This window comes from Tasmannia lanceolata, unplaced genomic scaffold, assembly GCF_043159265.1.
Source record: "Tasmannia lanceolata isolate RefF3 unplaced genomic scaffold, GAP_Taslan_0.1 ptg000044l, whole genome shotgun sequence".
Taxonomy (NCBI): Eukaryota; Viridiplantae; Streptophyta; class Magnoliopsida; order Canellales; family Winteraceae; genus Tasmannia; species Tasmannia lanceolata.
In genome coordinates, this window is record NW_027518721.1 from 15,916,620 (window position 1) to 15,943,207 (window position 26,588).

General features: G+C 40.4%; 2 protein-coding genes across 2 annotated transcripts in view; one reads left to right on the forward strand and one right to left on the reverse strand.

Annotated features, from left to right (window-relative positions):
* LOC143863478 (nucleobase-ascorbate transporter 12-like) overlaps positions 1–12,404 on the forward strand; it is a 34,243-nt gene extending 21,839 nt beyond the window's left edge. Inside the window, exons 8-10 of the mRNA XM_077374149.1 lie at positions 4,977–5,211; positions 6,936–7,222; positions 11,699–12,404. Coding sequence (XP_077230264.1) covers positions 4,977–5,211; positions 6,936–7,222; positions 11,699–11,920 — 744 coding nt within the window. The 3' untranslated portion in view covers positions 11,921–12,404. The remainder of the gene's footprint in view (positions 1–4,976; positions 5,212–6,935; positions 7,223–11,698) is intronic.
* Positions 12,405–20,713: 8,309 nt separating this feature from the next.
* On the reverse strand, positions 20,714–23,957 carry LOC143863879 (arogenate dehydratase 3-like). Its single transcript, XM_077374659.1, has 2 exons — positions 23,001–23,957; positions 20,714–21,415 (listed from the first exon to the last, which is right to left on the reverse strand). The coding sequence occupies exons 1-2, from the start codon at positions 23,705–23,707 to the stop codon at positions 20,884–20,886; spliced, it is 1,239 nt and encodes a 412-aa protein (XP_077230774.1). The 5' UTR covers positions 23,708–23,957; the 3' UTR covers positions 20,714–20,883.
* Positions 23,958–26,588: the final 2,631 nt, after the last annotated feature.

Genomic DNA, 26,588 nt, shown 5'->3' on the forward strand with positions numbered 1-26,588 from the left:
GTGGATTTCTCATCGACCTGCCGGTGGATGCAAGCAATCTTTCTTGTCTTTCTTGTGTGTGGCTTCTACGCTGTTTTCTATTTCAATCATTAATGAGCCTTGTAGATCTTGGTATTATTTCCACAAAGTTGTATTAGAGCCATGGTTGGAGCAATCGTCAACCAAGAATGATCAACAATGACATAGTTTCGATAGCTTGACGAAGATTCTAGCGGGAGGTAGAGTTTCATAATGAGTTAACCTTCATTTAGATCTCTGTGTGCTTTAGTTTTTTGCTAGAACATGATAATGGAGATAGGAGATTGAAGAGAATGAGGGAAAAGAAAATTCGTGAGATTTTATCACCCCACAAAAATTTTAAAACTTATTATGTATCTCCTTATTTCCCAATTGCTGGCCCAAGTGGCAATCCGAGAGGGGGGGGGGGGGTGGTTGAATTAGGTCTTTTAAAAACTTTTGTTCTTTTAAAACAATTTCACAATTAAGTGCTCAAGTAAGTGCAAGAACAGAGTAAAAGTAAAGTACTTAGAAGAGAAACAATGCACCAAAGGAGGAGATAGAAAGCGTGCACCGGTTTTTATAATGGTTCGGCCAAATCCCGGCCTATGCCCACTCTCTCAAGGATTCTCCTACTTGGAGCTTCACTAACCCGATCTCCTTAAAGGTGGAGATCAAACCGTTACAAGCTTTATCCACAAGCTCCTAAGGTTGATCCGGCGCATTCTCACCAACTCCCAAGCTTTACTTCCTTCGAGGTTGATATAGTGCCTCCCACCAAGTACAATAAGAAAGAAATAAAAAGACCTTGCAAGGTTGATTTACAAGTGAGCTCAAGATGTACAAAGAAACCTATCTAATCCCTCAAAGAACTTGCAAATTATGAACCAAGAGTTTAATACTCAGTATAATGATCACAATTAATCCCAAGTGTCTTCTTATCATTTTTAGGACCCCAAGGGTCAATTAATAGAGGTTTGAAAGAGAAATAGCCGTTATACCACCTTTAGACGGTCGGATCGGATGATCCAAGGACGAACCACGGCTGATTGTAGAACTAGCCGCTGGAAAACAAACCGTTGCAGGTGTTCCCTAGACGGTCAACCTTGTTCAGTCCATGGTCGACCGTGACACCTTGATTTTGCACAATTTCATTCTTATTTAATTTCTCTTTCCTCCCTCTTATGATTAATCACTTTAATGACATTTCTGAGTCATTTTAGATTTAAACTACCCTTGGTGCCATTACCCACAAGATAATTGAAGGGTTAGTTTTACTCTAACTTTGACTCAATCTTCATATGTTCAAGTCATTGATCTTCAAAGCTTCAATACTTGAGCAATGTGATTCCAATCTTGTTCTTCATGCTCCATGGATCTTCATTCTTCTTCAATCTTTGGCCTCAAGCTCCATGCCTCGATCCATGGTTCAATCTATTGAGATTTGACTTCAAAGCTTTCTTAAGAGAGGAGGCAAGGAGGTCACCGTAAGCTAAGGGTGGAAACACGCACTTGAGGAGGTGTTTACTGATGGTAATGAGCCTGTTGGTCTGGGTACTTGGTGTATGTGATGATCGCTCGATCTTCATTGCCCCCTTTCGTGAGTGGGGGGGTTCCCCTTAATGTGGAGGTTCCAAATTCTTGGGCACGATGTGACGGTGACATGACACCGTGTATATCGTAGGAGACGTCAGCGTTGCAGGCCATGTATGTATGACCCTGGAGAGTGATGCGACATGATAAGCGGTCTGTTTCGTCAGGTGGTGACAGATTGGCAGTTGGCAGGTGTAGAATCTTGTATGATGGAGGCATGATCTGATAGGGATACTGGCGGTGGTAGTGCAGGATGGTGACAAGACATTAAGCGGTCTTTCGAGGGATGACATCATGTGGTTTGGGAGGCTTCCACTCGAGAGGGGAAGCCAGATGAGGGCTCATGCCTAGATCACTTGGCCCTGGAGGCCCTTCGGTATAGGCCATCTGTCGGAGGAACCATATACTCTTGGTTCGGCCAGGTGGTCTCATCTTGACGGCAGCGCCACGTTTAGGCATCGCATTTGAGTCCGTTTTTTTAATGGTATTTTAGAGTCTGATTTTTACTCACAATAGTCTTGATGAAAGGGTAAAAGTGTGGTAGTTTGTAACTTTGTATTGTCCAGTGGGGAACACAATGACACGGTGTTCCCAATACCTCAATGGATGATTGGAAACGAAGTGACGTGCACGCGTACATGGTCTGTTTTGCGGTTGGTGCACAGATAGGTTCCCAGGTTGCTGGCAATGGTGAGGAGCCAGTTTTTATTGGTGGAGAGGATGTCATTGTCCCTCTCCAAAGTTGACTAGCTGAGAGTTGACTCAGGGCAACTACATGTGCTTTGGATGTGTTGATCAAGTCAGGTGGAAAAGACCAAGATGATTCGATGATGTGTCTAGCTAGTGATTGCAGAGGGCCAATGAATGTTCACAGTGAGACACCAAACAGGTGGGGCGACAAGGAAAAATCTTGAGGTGTCTAGGAAATAAGCTAGATGGAGATTGTTTGGATTGGTATCTTGTTTCCATGCAAGTGAGGACTCTCTTGTGGCATCCTAATAGGATTGGGAAAGAGGGTATATGTGTCTTGGATGGTTTCTATAACGTTGGGATTTACTCTTGTTTCCTAGTTAGACTAGGATGTATGGTTTATGTTTGACCTTATGGGTGTGTAATGTGAGAAAGGTCTCTTGGAGTAAGAGGGTTTAGCGAGATTTGGAAAGGGTTTTGAGATCGATTGTGGTTTAGTTTAATCAGGAAAATTATTATAATCTTTTGTTCTTGCTCATATTAGATTTCTCATCTACTCAGTCATGGATGTAGCCAATCTTGTCGAACCATGTTAACTCCTGTCTTCATTGTGTGTGGTTTGTGCTTTTTTACTATTTCCATCATATATGAGCTATGTAGATCTTGGTAGGCTCGGAAAATTTTATTTCTACAACTATGTTATAGTGGTCTTAAAGTTTTGTGTTAGTGTCTTTTTTGCCTTGATAAATTCAAGTGACATTAGTAAAGGGCAAATGGTTATGATATATGTCTGATCAAGCATTTGATTTTTTTTTCCGCTTTTGTTTTACCCAAATCTTTTTATGTAGGTGTATTCTGTCAGCTTTTTAAGGATTAAGCATGTTTTAGATGTCTCATATCTGATGAAAAATTTTGCCAGAAAGTTTGAATTCTTTAAACCAAAAGTTTTGGTATATTGAGGTATATCATGCATTCATGCCAAATAACAAAAAAAAATTCCCGATATGTAGTGGGAAATTAAATTTTGGTTCCCTGGGATGTTGAGCCTATTTCTTTTTATAGGTTTTCAACATTTATTACTATAGTGGTCTCTTATCACTTTAAGTAGTCATGGTGTTCATAAAGTGATGTTAGCTATGGGACATGTTAACTTACCAACTTCTCCAAAAGCTTAAGCTGTTGGAGAAAGGCGTTATTTATTCTTTTATACTTTAACACTCCTCCACACGTGTGGCCCACTTGGCAAACACGTGGCACATGTGGTCCCACTTTGGGCTGACCATCGCATGTGGATTTTTGCTATCCGGGAGGTTTGAACTCGAGACCTTTGGATCTGATACCATGTTAACTTACCAACTTCTCCAAAAGCTTAAGCTGTTGGAGAAAGGCGTTGTTTATCTTTTATACTTTAACACTCCTCCGCACGTGTGGTCCACTTGGCAAACACGTGGCACATGTGGTCCCACTTTGGGCCGACCATCACATGTGAATTTTTGCTATCTGGGAGGTTTGAACTCGAGACCTTTGGCTTTGATACCATGTTTACTTACCAACTTCTCCAAAAGCTTAAGCTGTTGGAGAAAGGCATTATTTATTCTTTTATACTTTAAGACTCCCCCGCATGTGTGGCCCACTTGGCAAACTCGTGGCACATGTGGTCCCACTTTGGGCTGACCATCGCATGTGGATTTTTGCTATCCGGGAGGTTTGAACTCGAGACCTTTGGCTCTGATACCATGTTAACTTACCTACTTCTCCAAAAGCTCCAAAAGCTTAAGCTTTTGGAGAAGTTGGTAAGCCTCCTTTTTGCTTTTAATAGAAGTCTTGCTTTTGTTTAGAAAAAAAAACAGAAAAGAAAAAGCATCTGTAGTTGTTGTGCACTGGCTATCCTTAATAACCTAGGGTTTGAGTCACTCAATTGACATGCTGATTATAAAAGAGAATGGTTAATAGAGTCAACCAGAATTTTATAAATACAATAATTATGTTTTTTTTGAATGGTAAAAATACAGTAAGTATGTGATTCACAGATATTTAAGAATGAAGCATAAATAATATTAAATAAAGCTACCAGTGATGTTAATTTTGCTTATTAATTTGGTTTGTACACTAAACTTACTGGCCCGATATAGCAGGTCCAAACTAGTTGGATGTGATGCACATGGGATTGTATTAAAGCTATATTGCTTTGTTTGTGCAACTTGGTCCTTTTCCTCCAGCATCTTCTCTTTCGATTATTTTATTATTAGATCATGTGTTACACTATGAGGTTCATCATAACACTTTGTCAAGTCTTTGTAGAAGTAGCTACAATTTCCATATATTCATTGATCAAAGACGGTACTGTCATCCTATGTTTAACAACTTGGACTCACCCGGTGGCTGAATTGAACAAATTTATCACTGACCACACTCAGTTTTTTTATTGACTCGGTCAAGTTTTTAGACCTTTTAATTTACTTAGTAGTGCCAAAACTGGGTTCACTTGACCTATGCAATAATTGACCAGGCTGGCCTTTTAATATTCTGTTTCTAAGCTCAGTTTTTTAACATTCGATCTACTGTGAACTGCATTTGGTTACAGTATGATAGAAGAACATAATACTGGATTAAGTGCTTGAAAGTTCTGGATAAATGTTGGAATTTACCTTTACTTCCCCATGTCCTTATTGTTTTATGTGGGCCTCTTGCTCTAGGTTGGATCATACCATGCATCCTCTTTGTTGGTGGCATCTAGACCACCAACTCCTGGCGTTCTCAGCCGTGGGATTGGTATGGAAGGCCTATCAAGTGTCTTGGCTGGTTTGTGGGGGACAGGAACTGGGTGTACGACCCTTACTGAGAATGTTCACACCATCGCTGTGACCAAAATGGGAAGTCGGAGATCCGTTGAGCTTGGTGCTTGCATTTTGATATTCTTGTCTCTTGTTGGTATGAACCTTTTCATTTCATCTTTTTGAATGTCTATGTAACTTAGACATGAATGTCTGTGATGGCTTCTGACATGAACATGAGGTGTTTGGCATGCCATTGCAGACCTGTAGGGTTATTTTCAAAACTATTGTGAATCTGTGATGTTTTTGCAATTTTTTGATAATACGACAAATTCCCTGAAAGTTTGCTGAGATTCTTAAAAAATGACTGACATATCTTCATGTTTTATTTTTGTATAGTAAAATATCACGAAAATCTCCCAATAAATTCACGATACTATTTGTTTTCCTAATTTTGTTCTTAAATTTTATATTTTTATATGTTTTCAATATTTATTTTCTCAGTTTTTTCCTGGTATAAACTCAAAACTAACAAAAAAGAAAAATTTGAAATACGTTGAGATACACGCTTCTCATTAAATTCTCGAGTTAAATATTTGTGACTATAGGGTTAATTGATAATACTGAACGACCTAGTATTTTTAGTATTAGCTTATTTGTTCATACATGTATAAAGAATGTATTGGGATAAAAGAATGCAAAATACATATTTACAACACGACCATAAAAAAAACATATGTACAACACTCCAGACACTGGATTTCATTAAGAAAAATACCCTTCATTTAGAAAATTGCCCCGTGCATCTGTAGTGAACATTATTCTTCTAGATAAATGGTTACACCATAAAATTGTATACATAGTACACAAGTGTTTCCCGGCATATCGCGAGTGCAATAAAGTTGCAGATGCTTTGGCTAATGAAGCTTGTCAGAGCCAGACCAATCAACAATTTTTCTCCTGAAAAAATCTTCCTATAGAGGCAGAAGGAGCAATGAGATGCTATAGCCTTGGAATCCTAGTCTCCGTCTTAAGGGTTGATCGTCGTTCTTGTTTTTTTTAGGCTTTAGACTGTATCTGTCCTCTGTCTTGTAAGCCTGTTTGGGGCCTTGTCTTTTTCCTCTAATAAAATCATCGGGTTGCACCCGGGCCCTCAGTACAAAATTAAATTATGTATACAAGTAATAGCTGAAAACTAAGGAAAACATCATATATACATGTAAAATTGTATACATACTACACAATTAATAGCTGGAAACTAGGAAAACATCACACATACATCGTCTCAATTAGTGGTCAACATGCGTTGGGCATGCCTGTTTGACTGGCATTTTTGGCGTACCATTTATTTCTTAAAATGGACTGTGTTTCATATCTGTTGAACAGAATCAAGGTTTTAAATTTCGGTTTCAGTGTCGGTTTCGGCCACCACCGAAACCGAAATATTCCGGTTTCTCGAAATTTCGGCCGAAATCATGTAAAAATCATTATAATGATTTCGTTTTTTTTAAAAAAATTTTTGACAGAAAAGTCTAAAATTTTGGTGTGAATTTCGGCGATTTCTGTGGAAATTTCATAAATTTCGGTCGACATATTTAAAATTTCGGTTGTAAATTTGGTTGTTTCAACTGAAATTTCGTGCCGAAATCTTGTAAAGAAACAACTTCATGTAAATTTCGTTTCGGCAGTGGCCGAAACCGAAATATTTCGGTCATTTCGTTTCGTTTTGGCCGAAATGTAAAACCATGGCTTTAAAAAGGACTTGGCAATTCATCGTTCTAAAACCAACAAAAAAAAAAAAATACTTGTTGATTTGTCATTTTCTTTTTCTGTTTCACCGTGGTCTTTGTTATCTACTGATGCAACTTTTTAATGCCACAGGTAAAGTTGGGGGATTTCTTGCGTCAGTTCCTGATGTCATGGTTGCTGCTCTCCTTTGTTTTATGTGGTCCATGCTTGCGGCACTAGGCTTGTCAAACCTCCGTTACAGTGAGGCAGGAAGCTCCAGAAATATTATCATAGTTGGACTCTCTTTATTTTTGTCCTTGTCAGTACCTGCTTATTTCCAGCAATACGGTGTTGTTCCCAATGCGAACTCATCTGTGCCAAGTTATTTCCAGCCATACATTGTGGCGTCTCATGGGCCTATACACACAAATTATGCTGGGGTATGCTCTCTCTACTTTTCCAATGCTCCATTGCTTGAGAATTCAAATAGTCTGCTTAATTTAGATCATGGATTTTTTTACTAGCTCAAAAGGAAATTACCACTTTTCTGGAAAATATAACTTGCATTCAATCTTTTCCCCCCTTCAATGCATTGGAGAAATTCTTCTAGGAGGAAAGAACGATTACTGCAAAAGATATATGAACCATGTTTTTAAATTTCGGATTTCAGCCAGGACCGAAACCGAAATTTATACCGAAATTTTAAAAATTTCGGTAATTTCGGCATCCGAAACCAAACGAAACCGAAATTTCAAACCTTGACATGAACACACAACACTATTGCCACATAGTTGTGGACTCCTGATCCAAGGATTATTTACTGTAGACATGCATGCTAAATATATGTTAACACAGACAATTATAGGGCAAGCCACGTGCCATGCAGGCCAGTACATTCGTGGAGACATTGTTTTGCATATGTTGTAGACAGTCGCATTCATGGCAACATATCCACTTGTTGTACATGTGCACATGTTTCTATACTAATTTACATGGACATCCATAATGCCATCCTAGGAAGCACGGGTACTCTCCTGGGCCTCCCGTACCCTACCCGACACGTATGGGGTGCGGGTACGCGCTGGGTACGTCCCGGGTACGCACCCCCATACTTAAAGAAATAAAAATCATTTTTCGTGTCTGGGTGCGTGTTGGGTGCGCACCCACGCGTACCCGACACGCCCTGCTTCTCTTATTGTCCATTTGCTTAAGATTTACATGTAAATAACGGAATACCCCCTATTTGGATTTATTAAAAATAGTTTCAAGACCCAAATCTAAAAGGAAAAAAAGTCAACTCTCCTGTTCTAGTACAAAATTCGCAGAAAAAGGGTCGGGTCAAAATTTTAATTTTCTTAACTTCCAAACGGTGGGGTATTTTTCAAAATTTAAAAATTCATAAAATCTATCGTGTCCAAACATTATTAAATCCCAAAAGTCCGGTATAAAAAATCTCATAATTTGGTCTCTAAAAATTATTTATTTTGTCAGGCATTGGTCAACACACTGGCGACAAACTTTTTTTCAAATGAATGATTTATTGATGCCTCATGTTATGAAATATGGAACTTAATCACTTATGAAATGAAGAGTAATATTAGAATTTTTCATTTTGGTGATGTTATTGTTATTTGATTGCTCTCCCATTATTTTTTTTATAAATATATAATAAAATATTAAAATATATTATTATATTCGGCGTACCCGAAGTTACCCGCACCCGGTTTTTTTGAAAAATCACGTACCCGTGTCGTGTCGTGTGGTACCCGCACCCCGTACCGTACCCGTGCTTCATAGATGCCATCATAGGCATGAGTATACAGGCTAACATACTTAGGTTGACATATGCTGAAATTGGCTTGTGAACAACTATCCATATACAGTTTTCAAGTGGATTGAAAAGCTCAAATGAGCTTGCTCGGATTTCATTTCCAAGCACTATTTGCCATGCTTTCTCTCTCATTTACACGGAATCCTACCCAAATAGGAGAGCACATCACTCCCGCGGTTCTCTCTTTCTCTCACGAATGCACATGTATGATTCTCTCTATTAATCTCTCTCAAACATTACACACCCAAGAGGGTTTTTTTTTGAAATGGTTACACACCCAAGATGTTTCCTAAATTCATTACCAATTCTCTCTAGTGTCTTTCTTTGGCGAGCGTGTGCACGCGCACACGCGCGCGCGCGCACACACACACACTTAAACGTCGCTAAAATCACTACCACATCTCTCTCTCTCTCTCTCTCTCTCTCTCTCTTATATGCACATTTGTTCGCCTAAAATTAATTGCTCGAAACAGAATTGTGAACCTTTGGTCATTTGTCTTTGGAGTCTTTAGAACATGCATTTTCCGACCACTGGTCAGATGTTTAGGTTTCTCAGATTGGTGAGGCTTTTAGAGCTTGGCCCATCTCTGGTGGATGCAAGTAGAACGTATCTACTCACCGTGTACATGCCACATGTTCCTGTAGAGACTAGGGTGAAGTACCCATATTGGTATGCCTTTGTTCGTATGAGATAGTCTAACATTGACATTCAAGTCACTCCATTATGGATGCATTGCAAATTTTGGCATGAGCCAACACTGAAATGACAGTTATACACATGGAGACCATGTGCTCTACATGTACCAGTGTTTAAAAACTCAGACTCGAACTAGAACTCAGCCAGGGTAAAATGAGTCAACTCAGGATAGTCATTTGACGCATTTACAAAAACTAGGCTGGGTTTAATCAGGTATACTCAGACTAGTTGATGATTGACCTGGGGAGTTTGTAAACAGTGGCATGAAAATAACCATGTACATTGGCTTGTAGACATGCCAATGTATATGATAATATATATGCATCATGCATATTCTTTTTTTGAAAATTGACATTCATTATTTTAAAAAGTGCCAAATAAGGGACAAGTTTTCCCTTAACATTCTACAACAGTACCACCTCCTACATACAGTAGGACTACGTTACATATCAGTTATATGCTACCCATCCCCATTCCCATTACATTACCCATTAGCCTAACTTGTATCGAATCCAACAAAAGTGCCAAATAAGAGATTCACAACCACATTGTAACTCGTCAATAACTCACACTCCAGATAGAAAGCAGAAATCCCTTACACATTCGCCATACACGAGTTAGGAGGAGATAGCAAATTAAACGGAGAAATAGCCCTTTCCCTCCCTTAACAGTGACATAGCCGGGGAGAAAGGCCCATCCCCATTGCCTCAAATGTCTCCTCGGAGAAATCACTTCTATTATATGTGAATATTTATGGGCCCCCAAATCATGATACGTGTCCATCATACCACATAGACTTCTCCACCTCATTCCAGCTGACGAGGTACAAATTCGATTTTAAAAAACCCCGCTCGAAGACCTAGAGCTATTGTGCGCCCCTAAACGTGCACGATAGCCATTTATTCTATCGTAGGCTGGGCCATCTTCTCCGGTCAAAGAACCACAGAAACCATGTTCAACCCTCACCCTTCCATTGCAATCTCAACTGCAACTCGAGATATCCTCCTCCACAGTCATATTCCCCCGACTCCTCACTTGACCGAGACTCTTCCTCCTCCACATCATCCATACGAGAGATATCCTCAGACAAGGAGACCCTAAATGGATCTATCATCTCCGGCCTAAATCCATCGAATCGAACCGTCTAAAGTCACTTGTAAGGAGCTTGTCAACTGTACCCTTATCTAGGCCGTTCGATCAGGCCAACCCTCTCAATCCTTATCGCCGGCTTTCCTCAGGAGAGAGAGAGAGAGAGAGAGAGAGAGAGAGAGAGAGAGAGAGCGAGAGAGCGAGAGAGAGCGAGAGAGAGAGAGAGAGAGAGAGAGAGAGAGAGAGAGAGAGAGAGAGAGAGAGAGAGAGAGAGAGAGAGAGAGGTGGCAGCCGTTGCCACCGGCAAGCCCACCGGCCTCCACCTCTGCAATCCAAACCCACTTCCACCTTCAGAGCCACTTTCCTCTACCCCTCCATCTTCGGCCGCTCCAATTTCTACCACCGAAACCCATCACCACCACCATCAAGCTCCCTTCCATTTTCCTCCACTCCAACCGATTCCAGCCATCTTCTCCACCATTTCTTCAACCCAAACTGACCCTCGGCCCCCACTTTCTCCATTAGATTTGGCGAATCAAGCAGCCCCATCACCAGAGCCACATCTCTAACATCTTCCACGGCCACCATTCCCGTCACTCTACCCCCGTCAAGATCTCCTTCGTCTCCTATAGCACCATCACTTTATCCTCCTTGCAATTCCAGACTGCCACATACCCTTGGATATCCTGCGATCCATCTTCTCTTGCACCACATCTCTCGCTCGAGCACCCTTACCTCTTTTGGGCGGCCATGGAGCTAAGAAGCTAAGCATTAGGGTCTGTTCACAGAGAGGAAGAGGGTTAGAATTGAGAAATTGGAGGACAAGCTCCGGTGGTCGATCCGCCCAAAGATACAAAGCCGCCAGAATCCCGAGAGGATGAGGGTTTCTGACGCCCTCACTCCTTCCCTAGGGCGTCGGAAACCGTCACCTGCAAATCTCCCACCTTTCGGCATCATGCATATCTACGTCACACAGAGAGACTCTTGAGGCGGGAATTTGGACAGAGAAGTCAAGATTTTGAATAGGGAGTTGAAGGGGTTTGTGACTGTGATGAAACTAAAGAGAAGCCGATATTTTCAGATATTAGAACATGTAAGGTATTGGCATGCAGGAAGCTACATACATGGAGGCTGTATCTATGTTATTATGTAGTCATGAAATGCTTATGGATCATATACACACAGATGCAACAGAAACATACATGCAGAGAATGTGTATGTATGTGATCATAACTGCTGTGTTGCAGCTATCTATACGAGCAGTATAAACCTTACCATTTTGCTTTGTTTATTTTGCAGCTGAACTATGTCCTGAACACATTATTGTCATTTCACATGGTCATTGCATTTCTAGTTGCTGTAATCCTTGACAATACAGTACCGGGAAGCCGCCAGGAACGTGGGGTTTACGTCTGGTCCAACCCAGAGGCTGCAAGGAGAGAGCCAGCTGTTGCAAAAGACTATGGGTTGCCCTTCCGGGTTGGTCGAGTCTTCAGATGGGTGAAGTGGGTTGGCTTCTGAGGCAAGTTTTTCTACTTAGCTGTGTTTCCATCACTTTCTTATGTTCGCAGTTGGCTACACACTGAAGTCAATTGACAATGTAAGCTGTTCCAAGTCAGCAATTGGTCGCCCCAAGATGAGTTTCTCCCCTTAGTGCTTGCGATATTGCTATGGGCTCTCGTGTTTCTCCACTGGCCTCCATCGCGAACAAGAAACTTTAGAGAAACAACTTGTGTGTACTATAGTTGATGTGTAATTCTAGATACAAACAGTGTGTGTTTATCTATCATGGAGAACACAACACAAGGTGTACTCTATGAGCTTGTGAGAATTTGGTTGGGTGGTTGTGTTTATTGTCATTGACGGGGGCTGGAATTTTTAGAGAAATGAGTTATTTGTGTACAGTAACTGGCATTAGCAAACAGGATTTCTGATGCTGAATCTTGTTTTCTTTTTTCACTTGTTATATATATTTATCAGAATTCAGGAGGTGTTTTGACTTGCATACACGTGTGGTGATTAGGGATTTGTTCTTTTATTCTTCTTTTTTTTTCCTTTTTAATTAGGGATTTGGTTTCTCCCATGTTGGTAAAGTTTCACTCAACAGATTATCCTCACCATCTGATCCGTACAGATTATTGTCAAATCTTGGATTGAGCAGCTTTTGGCCAAAGACCTCCTGCATCTTAGATTCACAATCTTCTTTTTTCAGAGATTTGTGTACCATTGCTCTTTTAAACTTCCTAAGAGAAGATTTTTTGGGGGATGGCCTATCTTTGATGCATCAACAAATGAACGGTTTGGATCAACCGTAATCTTATACACACTTAGGGCCTGTTTGATTGGCAGGAAAGTTCTCTCCACTTTTCCTTTCCAAGAAATGCTTTGTAATTGTTTGGTTCAATGGATACAAGAAGAGAGGAACTCTTTCTTAGAAGAAAAGTATTTCCTCTGTTTGAATGCATGTCATGTGGGAAAGAAAAATGTGTACTTCATTTAAATACTGTACTACGACCAAGAAGCCTACATTATTCAAATTACAATGAGATATGTATCAAGACGAGCTTGCAAGTTAAACACCTAAAACATTGATTAACCAAAGTGTATTGAACTTAGTGTTAAAGCCATTTTTAACTTTGGTCCACATATCTCAGTGGCTTGCAGTATCAGTTACTTCAAAGATGAAAGGTTCATTCAGAGAACTGAAACTTTCTGTATGATCGTAAATCCAGACAACAAATCACTATACTCATTCTAATTCCAAAACTCTTCACTCTCTCTGAGATAGAGAATGAAGTAAGGGAGGAATCGAAAAACGAAACGAAATAGCGAAGAATTCCTCAGCGCAAGAATGAAGCATGAGCCAAAGATTGGAACCTATTGTGTCTTTGATGTCGTCGAAAGCACTGTGATCACTCTTATCATAAACAAATCCCATGTTTAAAAATCTTCACTGATCGTAAGCCTAAGATCGTCTAGAGATGTTCCAATGATATTTGAAAACTAGGGTTTCTTGTAATTTCTCTTTTCAGCAGTCCCATCTTCCTCCTTTTCAACTCTTAAAAATGCAAATTTCTATGTTCTTCTTCTCCCCTTCCCCTATTTTTGTAGCCACATCCGTACAGTGACTTCGTTTGGGGTATAACTTGGTTTATTAACTTGAGTAAATCTAAATAAAATTTGAAGGTAAAAGAGGAAATGATATTTACATCTCTCGTCTCTTCAGCAACTTTGTTCTACATTTAACTATTTTACGTTGGTTCTTACTATTCTCTAAGAGCTACAAGAAGCCAACAAAGGGTAATGAATCTACATTTAACTATTTTTCGTTGGTTCTTACTATTCTCTAAGAGCTACAAGAAGCCAACAAAGGGTAATGAATCTACTAGTACTAAGTAAACAAGGTGCAATACAACTCCCCTACACATAGAGAGAACGTCAGTGATTACATTACATTAAGTTCTGTTTCTTTGGGCGTAAAACAAAATTTACCCCTATTTTTAAGTTGAAAAATGGGCGTAAAATTGGCTTTATGGCCATTTTACGTCCAAAGAAATTAAGGCTACGTAAAATGCTATAAAGGAAAGGTGTTGTTACGCTCCTTCCTAAAAGATATTGGGCTCCCCTTTTGCTTGGTGTATATAAAGGAAGTGACATATCCGCCCCCCTTTCGCAAGGGGTGGCCCGGCGAATGAAAGGGGGCGGATATATCATTTCCAGTATCAATTCGATGGGCTAGGCAATATCTGTTTCTACTTAATGGATGTAGTTTTTTGCGACGAAAAACATAAAAATGTCGCAATATTCGCCCCCTTTTTATGAAAAAAAGGGGGCGAATATATCATTTCCAGTATCAATTCGATGGGCTAGGCAATATCTGTTTCTACTTGTAATGGATGTAGTTTTTTGCTATTGGAATGAATTCTCTTAGAAAAAGACACAGAGGGACTGAAATATCTTTGAATTTGGGCTTAAAATTTAAGAGTTACTGACATTTTTATCAGAAATTCCATGGTTAAAAAAATTGCATTTTAGTAAACAGAACTTCACACCGAAAATCGAAACACTTCCGCCGTGAATTTAGTCATTCAAAGTGCACCAGTCTAACAAATTTGCATTTTCTTGACACTGATCCGTTTGTCACACACTAAAATCTTCATCAACTTGTTTTTCCAAATTTTCAATGTCGTCATTGAAAAGGGTTCACATAGTGTAATACTACACAATTTTTTTGTAGTTGTTTCCACCATTGGAGAAGCTTCTGCAGCTACATTGATTAGGTCTTCGTTGTCATCACCTGAATCTATTTCTATGGTTCAACAAATCGAATCTTCCGATCGACGTAAACTTCTAGCAGCCGGTGAATCTCTTCATGGGTAGGGCAGACCTCTTGCATTCTGTACCAGAAAACATGCACATAAAGGTCCTCAAAACTACATAAAAAACAAACAAAATGAAGATTACTATACCATAGCACAAGATCTAAACTATGTAGTTCTTATCATGAGTGCCTTAAACATAGACAGCTTGCCTAACAAGTATTTCCTTACATGAATGTGGCTATGCCGGGTAGGGTCAGGCTCCCTTAGCATGGTTTGGTCGAATATACATCCCAGACTACTGTTTGGATCCAACGGTACCTGGAAGTGGGGTCCATTTCATATACCAATTTCAGACCCCACCGAAATCCGAAATTTCAGACCAAATTTCCGAAATTTTGTAACAATTTAAAATAAAATAAAATAAAATGACATAAAATCAAAATTTCGGACCGAAATTACCGAAATTTCGGTCCTCACCGAAATCCGAAATTTAAAACCATGGTTTAAAACTCAACCAATTTTAAAATACCCAATTCCTTGTGAGGCAATTTTATCATCATATTTCCTGACTCTCGATCAAATCATAAAAATTCAAAGGAGATTTCTTCTATAGTGGTATGTTCAGCATTATCTGATTCCTAAAATTTCCGGAGTAGTTGAAAGATTTTCAAAGTAAATCAATGATAACCACACTCTCTGCTTTGATAATAACACACCTAGCTATATTGAACACTTATCATTGGTAGTTTGCTCACAGACGAAGCCCACCTAACACCACCATTTAGTCAGGCGTTTCCTTCTCTCACCAAACACCTCATTGATTGTGGAGCATTCTCAACAACACACTTCCATTTATTTGTTTCTTTACTATTCCTACCTATATTATGAGAAGGAAAAATATCCTGAAATTGAGTTTTATTTTTGAAATTATTGTTGGCTTGGACATTCAACTTCTCTTCTCACTGACGGCTAACGCCGTACAGTGAAAGTCGAGTCATGTCGGGAAATAGTGGGGTCATGTCTATAAGTCTATTTATGTGCATGTTCATTCTGAATGGAAATGCCCCACCTTTCCTCATAAGACTGCCCTTTTTCCTATACAGCCCAACTTTTTCCCAACATGACACCACATTTTTCAACACGACCTACATTTCTTTGACATGGCCCCACTTTTTTCCTACACAACCTTAGTGTTTGACCCCAACTTTCACCGATACAATCCCAACTTTCACCGAGCTGACCCCAAATTTTACAAGCTCGATCCGAGTCCACCTCAAATTTCTCCATTTCTACACTGAATCGACTAATTTGACTATATATTTTTCATTAAAACTCTTTTCCATCGTTGATTCAGTTAATTTCTTGAAAGACTGAAGTAAAATAATGGTGTAACTTGTTAGTAAGCTGGCCGAAGGTTGCCGGTTACACTAGAAGTTGCTTGCAAGAACAACCCAACAGCATGCAACGCACGGAATTGAACGTAGTTCGTAGGGAAGGCGATTGCCGAAGTGGAACAAAGGCAGTGGTGTCACGGGCAAGATAGCCAGAGAGAATGCATCGGTAGTTCGTCCAGAAGATGAGAAATGAGGAAGAAAGATGTACAATAGCGTTGTAAGTGCATTCCTTCTTTTTCTCTTACAACACAATTCTGATGTGAACTCAAAATACACCACCATTCGTCTGCCATTTTTGAAAGAAAACGCACTTTCTTGGTCTTTTTTCCTTACAAAAATACTACTCCAAAAACCAAATCGATTAAAAATAATAAACAATAATAACGTCGATGATGATAACCGCAATGAAGATAATGATGATGATGATGATGAGAATAACAATGAGATTAACAATATTAAACCGTGGGAAAGAAAAATACATTTATTTTTTCCCAAAACCGTGTTCACCAGCCTAAAATCTTTCACTTTCCCACAAATTCAATTTGCCCTATTTGATGACTGATTAATTTTTGTATTTTAAATATGAAAATAAATAAATAAATTAATCCAGCGCACTATGACATTGCACTGCGCATTATGAAGATTGTAATATTTTGATTGGAAAATTGTTATTAGCAACCGCAAAAATTATAGTGAAATGATATCAGCACTCAAATGTTTTGATATCACGCTCTACTACCTTGTCTTTTAGTATTTAAAAGGCTGTCAACAGGTTATTGCAGTTCCCAAAAAGCTCTCACAAGCCCATTAAAAACTAAAAGACAAGCAAGGAGAGCCTAGATATCAAAACATTGAAGTGCTGAATTATATCAGAAATTTATCTATAACATATTATACCCCTATAAGTTGAATTATCAACTAAATATACTTAATATTTCAGTAATCAATACTAAGGTCCTGTTTGTCTCGGATTGTGAGGTCTAGCTTCAACTGATTATTGGCCCAAAATTATGTTTGAGTCCATGATACTAAACGAACATGGCCTTAAAATAAATAATTTTACTAAAGTAATTAATAATAAAATAATAAAATAATTAGACACTATTAAATTATGGGCGATGATACTTTCACCCTCCTGCATTACGCATGCGCCCCCTTATAACATGACTTGACGTCAAAAGGTGTTAAAGCTGCCCACTTTTAACGTCAAATCATGTTACCAGGGGAGCGTGCACGTAATGCAGGGGGAGTGAAAATATCATCTCCCTAAATTATTTACATTAATATTATTAAATTTCGAGAAAAGTGTTGAGCGCCCCATTTTTTTGGTGCGCTTAAGTTGTTATAACGCCTCCCATTGGGGGCTTTAGCGGGACCCAGCGGGACCCAAACATTTAAATGAATGGGAGGCGTTATAACAACTTAAGCGCACCAAAAAAATGGTGTGCTTAAGCGCACCGACAGTTTTCTCTTAAATTTCAAATTTTACTTAAAATTTGTAATATATCATAGAGAAAAAAAAAAGGCGAAAATGCATCTACTTATTATGATATATTTGTGTCGTGTCTCATCCCTATGTAAAAATAACTAAAGGATTAGAGATTGTTATTTACAGCTACTTCAATAATGCAATCCTAGCATCCGACAATATATGTTTTTGTCAATGATCGTTGCCTATTTGTGTATAGTTTTTGAGCGCCCATACTCCATATCCAACTACGTACAAGAAATAAACATTATTGGATGTTGGAGTTTAAACTACTGATATTAGCACTACCATGTTTTAATAATTGCAGAAATTCAGCTTGTCTTTTCTATTTTAATTGGCTTTTGAGAGCATTTTGGAATTTGTAATGACTTCAAAAAGCTAATTAAATAATAAAAGACAAGATGAGTTAGCGCAATTAGTTATCAAAACATGGTAGTTCAAATATCAGTGGCCATAATTTATAAGTTATTTGGGTCTTATCAAATTAAACCTTTCAGATTAATCAAAGGTGGAACACAGTTTGCCCCTATTAGCCATCGTATAGGTTGGCCCCACTTGAACCAATTCCTGTCACGTTGAATATAGCCAAATATCGGCTTATAAGGGTGGCAATACCAGCCACAATAACAATGTTAGACTGTTTTTAAGGGATTTGCTAGGGACCATCCCAGAAGGCATTCCGCAGAACGGCTATTGAATTAGCGTGCAGCCAACACAGATGAATTAAATGAATAAGACAAAATGTTTATGTGGCTCCACCCTCCCTGCAACAGCCGTTCTGCGAAATCCCTTTTTTCAAATAGAGGAGTTTCTATTCATATTTGTGAGTCCATCGAACATCAAAATCACCACCTACAACTGATATGGTCGGCCCTATTTATAAGAAAGCATTATTAGAGGGGCTATCAATAGACCGTCGGTATTAGCGGTCTAAATGGACCTAGACAATCCGACCAGAATTCCGGTACAACAATTGGATCCTACTGTGTTCTTGGGATCCATATCCTAAGCCCCAAAATTATTTCATATCAAGAGCCAGATTTAGCAACAAAATCTGATGGAGCATCTTAGATTCCGGTACAACAAAATGGGAGTTTGGCTGTCCCATGTAATTAAAGGGGACCGATTTATCATTTCCCTTTTCGTTTTAATGAGGATTTTCATCTCTCTCTAACCCTGACCTGTTCGTCGCTCAAAGGTGGCTGGGAGATTAGTGGAAGAAGTCAAAAAGGAGTTGACAAGCATGGAAGATGTCTAGGTGTCGTCTAGGAGAATAGTAAGTAGTATTTGGTTGCACATCAAACCTCCAGAAGAATAGTGAAGATGTAGGTATGTCATTACTGAAATAAATAGTGGAATAGAGAGAAAGGAAAGAGTGAGAAAGGGAGAGCGAATAAGACAAGACATTTTCTAATCTTATTCAACTGAAATGATGAAATTTGATTAGAAGATTAGAGGAGGGAATATCTCCGTCACATGGGCATGACGTTGGAAAAAGACAATGATTATGTTTCAAACATGTCTAGAGTCAAAGGGAGTTTCAATGCAAATATGACAACCAAACAATGCCCTACGTATTGGAAGATGATCTCTTTGAGCAACCAAACAGGACATCGGTGCCAACTGTGTACAACACAAGTGAGACCCAAGAAACTCCCATGGACTGTCAAACTCAAAATGGATCGTTAGCGGGACTAAGAAGGATACTCTAAAGGTGCACTGTATCAAAAAGGGATCGATAAGACAGGTGGAGTGGAAACATCGACCCCTCTAAATGTCATGTAAATGACAGATTTTTTTCTTGTTCTTTTTGGTAGGTAAGCTGGGGTTTAGGGGGTCCCCTACTGGTTTATTAGGTTCGAAAATGAAAGATATCAGAACTTGAGTGGCTGCACCATGAAATGAAACGGTCACAAACCAAGAAATGATCAAGTTCAACGTGCAAAATATTCATTTATAAGACCGTTAAGTATTGATAAAAAATAATCATGTTTGTGGTGGGAAGCCATCTTGGTGGGGCCAACCATGGGACGGTCCAAAGTGCAAAGTCTCATGATTCAAGACTTAATCCATTCGTCTCCGACCATCTCTACCAACTTTCTACTTCCTACTATTGTGAAGCAATTTTATCTTTTTTTAAGGTAAGCTGGGGTTGAACCTCCAACCTTCAAGTTAAAGAACAAGGCCTTGAATATTGAGCTAGAGGCTCAGTCCCAATTTTATCTTCATCACATTAGAAGAACGACATTTGCTGGAGTTCCATGAGAAAGCAAAGATCCCACATCAGAAGTGAGAACCTGATGTAGAAGAGCACATAAATACTTGGGCACCCTCCCCTCAACGGTGAACTTTTAATAGTAAGTTATACTCGTGTCCCGAGTCCCAACAGGTGGTATCAGGGCGTGTTAACTCAGGGATATCTTAGTTCTCACATTGCTTCCGTATGGAGGGGGAGATTAAAGAGTTCCACACCCTTCTTTATTTTCTGCGTGAGGTCCTGTTTTAGAAGTGTTTTCCATTAATATGTTATTTCTCCTCCCTTCCAACAAATCAACAACCACATTAGAAGACATAGATAGTGTCTTGTGCATACAAGAATTTTTTTTTTTTTTTTTCAGAAGAGAGATTCTAAACCCACATGAGCCCTTGTAGATTTGAGCTGAAATTAAGGGCGCTCCCATTGGCTGAAAGTCACCAAAGTGCATTTGTTACTCTTTGGCGTTTACCTGCCACTAATGCACGTTGGTGATTTTCACCTAATGAGACGCCTTACTTTTACATTCTTTAATTACATGAGAAAGGAAACAACTTGAACCATTGAGTTAGTATTATTTAGAGGGACCTTCAATATATGATGACAGCCCTCTAAAAAATCCATATCCATATCATTTAGGATATATTTCTATGGGCCTAAAACAAATTTGATATCCATTTTTAAGTGACAAAGCGGGCGTAAAATTACATCCAAAAAATTTCTAAGAAAGATTTTCTAACTCATGCAACCCACACAGGCCTTAAAAAAAAAAAAATTGTTGAAAAAAATATAGAAAACCCCTTCCCATCTCCCTCCACCCATTCCCCTTTCAAACCAAATTCCTAGTAACAAAAATATAAAACCTCATATATATCATTACTTAAATATCAGTTGCATTACAACATTTTGCTTGTCTGATGATCAAAGAAGAATTCAGGAAAAAAAATTAAGAAAAAAACAGAAAGAGGAAACAAAAGCCCCTTTCACTTTTCCCAATTTTATGATCTGAATAAAATTTAAAAAATTCAATCTGAATCCCCTCGAGTGGGGGTCCAAGGGGTCATGTCCATGGGATAACTTCCCAAAACCCTAAGAAATGATGTGAATTCCTGAACCTCTGCAAGTGCATTCTGAGCCCTAAACTCCGCCATGGATGCCTCAAAATCCACATAAAACATGTACTCAAAGTGCTTCGCCGTCCCCACATCCGCGTCGTCGATCAACCTGATAGGACGGTTCCGATGTGGCCGGCTCTCGATCTTCGTCAAACTAATATTCCGAAAAGCAAAAGCCGATAAAACCTTGAACAGAACAGAGGTCCCCTTATCATGAGCAAACACGATACTCGTTTTAAACGGCCGATCCGTTCGAGGTATAATCGGTTCCCTAGCCAGCATCACAAACCGAGTCACATTACTCGAATCGTCCTGGATACCGTCCGCCAAAATCTGAAGCCCGTACAATTCTGCTGCCCTAGAACTCGCGATCGCCGCCGTGTCAAGGAGATTGTTTGCTGCCACGAACTCGGCAGCTCCGGCCGTGTCATCGACCGCTTCCCTGTGGTTGAAATTTATGTGATTAAATAACACTTACTCTAACAGCTTAAGCTTTTGAAGTAACACATGCATAAATCTCATTGCATTGCTCCACCTAGGGCTGCAACTCGGGTCGGGCGGGTCGGGTTTTGGAGAACCCAACCCTACCCGAGAAATATCTCGGGTCGGGTCGGGTTTTTTTCCGGAAAACCCACGATTCCCAAACCCGGCCCTACCCATGATAAATCTCGGGTCGGGTCGGTCGGGTCAGGTTTTTTCACGTTGACGCAATTTTTTAAGGAAAATTCTTGTTTGGCAAGGCAACTCAACTCATAGAAGCAGAAATTACACTCACATTACACTTGAATCAAACAATGATGTAATTACACTCACATTACACTTGAATCAAACAATGTTGTAATCAAACAATGTTGTAATTACAATCAAACAATGCTGAATCAAACACTTGAATCAACTCAACTCATAGAAGCAGAAATTACACTCACATACAATAATAGTGGGTGCATATGTTTTCACTTTTAACTTTTAACTAACAATAGAAAAAAATGTACATACTATAACTTATGTAACTCGGGTCGGGCCCCTTCAAACCCGGCTCGACCCGAGATTCATGCGGGCTTTTGAATGCTAAACCCGGCTCGACCAGAAACCCATGAAACCTGAACCCAACCCAGGCTATTTTCGGGTCGGGTAAAACCCGGCTCGAGTTGCAGCCCTAGCTCCACCCATCTATTTTGTTCTTTATTCATCTTTTAATTTCTCACGGTGTCATTTAGAAGTGAAATAACTTCCAAACCCTGCATGGTATGGATGGTCTCACTAGTATATAAGTTTGGAAGTAATACATGCTATTAGAGTTATTGCCTCATGTCAGATCCTTCAAAACCCACACAACTCCTTGATATTAAAATAACCTTAATGTGTATAGCCAACCCAAAAAAAGAGGGGCAACACATGAAGGAGAGTGTTGAAATAGAGAACTTATATAGTGCCCGACCTTCAAAACATAAAGGGCGGAGAGAGAACCCCTCTGCCTTTTTGCTGGATCGCATATAATTTCTGGTTGAAATATATAGAGAAATTATACTATGTGTGGCTGTACAAAACCATATTTTTCGAAGAGTACGGTACAGCCCGCACCATAGGATGATCCAAACCGTTCATTTAATGGGACATAATATAAATAAATTGTGCCCCAAAAACTCATTTCCTTAGGATGATCCTAACCGTCCGATCAATGGAGGCACTGCACATATTGGAAACTTCTATAGATTGAAGGGTTAGGATGTATATGAATTTTGGGCACAACCTATTCATCCATTTGCACAAACCCAGCTGTCTTTTCTACTTTAATCGTGAGACTTTTTAGGAAATGTAATAACAACCTTTTAACAGTTCTTTAAACAATAAAAGGCGGGCAGTGATAAATCGACTCCCCAAATGGATGAATCGACTCCCTATGTGTCTTTCTCTCTCTAACCTAGAGGAGAGAGAAAGACACATGGGAGTCGATTTATCACTCCCCAAGGCGAGACAAGATGGGTTAGCATAATTTCTCATATCAAAATATGGTTTTGCTTACACACCTGGCCACGTTGAGGCCGAGTTTGGTTAGTGTCAACTCGCACTGAGCGAGTGCTTGTGGGTGAGAAATAACTCGGTTGAGGTACTCTTTCCGTACACCAGGAAGAGCGAGGAGGCAATGGTGAACAGGGAGCTGGACTTCACCGACGATGTGGAGGCGGTGCCGGAGCAATAGATCGTAGTTCCGGTGTATGCTCCCGCCGAGGGAATTCTCGACGGGAAGTACAGCTCGATCCGCGATCCAGAGTTCGACAGCCTGGAAGGCGACTTCGAACTGATCGCAAGGGATCGCCTCGCAGTTAGGGTACGCCTTCCCCGCTGCAGCCTCGCTGTATGCCCCAGGGACACCTTGGTACGCGACGCGGAGCTCAGATCCATGCATCGGTGCTGGAGATAAGTCTGTGATGGTGAGAGGCTTAGGACGGTTTTTGTCCGAGACTAGATCTATGGTTTTGTGACCATTGATAATGGTGATATCTGTGTTGTTCTCAGTGTTCTCACTAGATCTAGGGTTTTGCTGCTGAGAGACTATTATCGCGCAATTTGTCTGAAAATCGACACGGGTTAAGCCGATCCCGCCGGAGCTTTCGGTGCCGGAGGAAGGAAGGTAGGTGCATTGGATGATATGTGTGGGTTTGTGACGGTGAGTTTTTAGGGTTAGGGTTAGGGTTTTGTCGAATAAGGAATTGGTGGAGGGAATTGCCTGCATAGTTGAAATATGAAATGTATAGATAGATGGTTAGGGTTAGGGTTTGGAATGTAAGGGGAATGCTTGTTGTTCTGTGAAGGAACTCAAGCTAAGAGAAGAAGGAGAAGGGTTTGGTGGATTTATACAAGGGAGAGGGAGAGATGAGAAAAGGAATCTTCCCACCTACCACCCTCCTTATCTTTGCTCGTCTTCGTAGGATGGGGTTTTTTGATACTTTCCCCCTCCCCCCCTTAATATCTAGTTTGGACGAACGAATCCTCAGTTATGCACGTTTCTAAGCAGAACATGAAAGTTTCTTACCATTCAAAACAAAAGGGACATGTTTTTTTCGCCCTCTTTAGGATAATGCGCCCCCTTGTTATCGCGAATTGTGGCAGACTTTAATGCTTTTTGACGTCATATCACGTTAACAGTGGGGCTGCATTATCCTACAGGGGAAAAAAATCATCCCAAACATGAAAGTTTGTTAGCCCCGCCCTGTTCTTTTTTAATGGCATTAGGTAAATTTTGGTTTTTCCTCAAACTAAGGACATGTTTGGCTAGCATGAATTATTTTTCCTAGAATATTCGCTTCTCAAATGGTGAGGGGCACTAAGAGAGGGATAGATACTAGAGGAACTGAGTGAGGAGAGGGCAAGAAAAGCCTAAAGAAATAGGAAACAAAAAAATCTACTCAAAATCCGATCGACTTTTTTCAGATTTTTAGTTACATCTTGATGATGCCAGAAATCTGACTGCACGAACTAGCTTGGCAGAACCGAACAGAAAAAGCGTCAGTGGGCCTGGAGTTGTGGCTCCGGACGGCCACTTCGGCACTCAAGCCAGAAATAGGCAATCACAGACAATGGACGATGAATGGAGGAGGGCCAAATCAAGTTACCTGACCAAAAGGGGAGAAGGAGAATTAACTCAATCCATAGTTGAGTGTGTAGACCCCTTTTTATAAGGAGGGAGATTCACGATCTTGGAGATATCAATTAGGCCTTCAATTTAGCCCACATGGAGCGTGATGGATGGAGAATAAAATTGTGGAGATGTGATTCCCGACGATTTTGGGCGAAGATCTTGTATAGTGGCTTGGGCAGGATGTTTGAATTTTGAATATCGCGCCTAGGGCGCAACGGTAGTTCGGATTGGTAGCACAATGGTGAGATTCCCGTGATTGTGTTTGACTTCTTTCGAGGTTCGTTGCCGTATGAGCGCGGTTCGTTAATGAGTCCTGCTTGTGAAGGTCAACGTGATCTAGTCGAATGACGAATGATGGATTTGAGGGTCGGTATCGTGTATACCGATTTTACCCCTAACATACTGCCCCCTACTTTCTTGTCCCGTTATAAGGGTCAAGGAAGTAGCTAAAATTTTCAAGCGGTGGACCGGTCCCGACAATCTGAAGATGATGGAGTTGAAGAGTTTTGATCGGGGGTTGGTGGCTCATGTTGTTCGATAGACGTGGATTCTTGAGGGAATGGTTCACAAAGGGACATGTCTTTTCTGGGTGTTGACCGTTTTTCATTTTTATGGGCTGCGGAGGCATTGAATCCCGCCTAATGACTTTTTGAAAATAGGAGGGGTCTTTTATTTTCCCTCTCCAAATGAGATTTCAAAAATCGGCAGTACGCCAAATCCCGCGTATGAGAGAGCCTATAAAATAGGAGGGAGGAAAATGATTTTTTGCCATCTCCTCTTCCTTTTTTTCTTTCTCTTTGCCGAGAATGTCTCAGGAGCTCGTCGGTGATGATCAACCAGGAGCGATAGTTCCGGTTGTGGAGGTGAATTCGCCCTCGGACGGGGATGAGGAGCCTCAAGTTTACGTCGAAGAACCGGTATCCCGGAGAACTAGGAGGTCGTAGAGGGCAAAAACCCACCGGTGGCAGAAGTTGAAACACCGGAAGCGGTGACTCCGGTGGCGGCGGTTTCCCCCTTTGTCGGGGTTGAGAAAGATCGCGGCTCCCAGAGCAAGAAGAAACGGAAGGCGGAACCCAAGGAACATTCAGGTTCCCCCGTTTCCTGGAATTGTCTCGCTCCTGGTGATGTCCCCCACTTTGTTGCCAATTATAAGTGGTCATTGAAGCATACTATGGAGAGAGGATGTGGGGTGGCGGATCGGCTTCTCCAACAAGGCTCAGAGGTCCTTTGATTGAGGGCCAGGGTCGATAAGTTGGAAATGGAGAACGAAGCCTGAAAGCAATGTTACAAGGGGTAACCAAAGGTGACAAGAGGGTTGGGTCTGTGTCACCCGGTCTCGAACCTCACTTGGAGGAGGATTTGTCGGAGGAGGACCCTGAGGAAGACCCTGAAGAGAAACCAGAGGAAGATCCAGTTGAATGACTGCGCCCTTGGATGCGACCTTGGCATTGTTAGACTCAAGCTCCTTTTGTCTTTAGTAGTTTGATGGAGCCTCAGACGTTATTTCTTTCTTGTAAATGGCCTGGAAGCCCTCCTTTTGTAGAGATTCTCTTACTTGCGAATAAAAGAATATTTGTCATTTCTATTGTTTTTCTTGTAACTTTTAGTATTATTTAATACCGATAGTAATACGCGGTCAACGCTCGTAGGTGTATAACAGGTACGTTGTGTGGTAACAATAATGTCATGAATTATGCCTCACCATGCGAGAGTGCGTTTGTTTGATTGGAGTTAGGCTCATGGTACAAGTGCGCATATTCGGTTCTGAATGTATCTTGACCTTGGCGTGGATATCACATAGCTTGGGTGTATTGTGGGATTGAATTCTCCATGCGATATTCGGCGCGGGGGGAACTTTGTTTCGGGAATGTCTATTGTCGTGTTTTGAGGGGTGCTTTGGAGAGACACGTGTAACGGTCGTGATTTAGTTTGGCGCTTCAAATAATGATGATAAAACGACGTAATTAACGCTCCA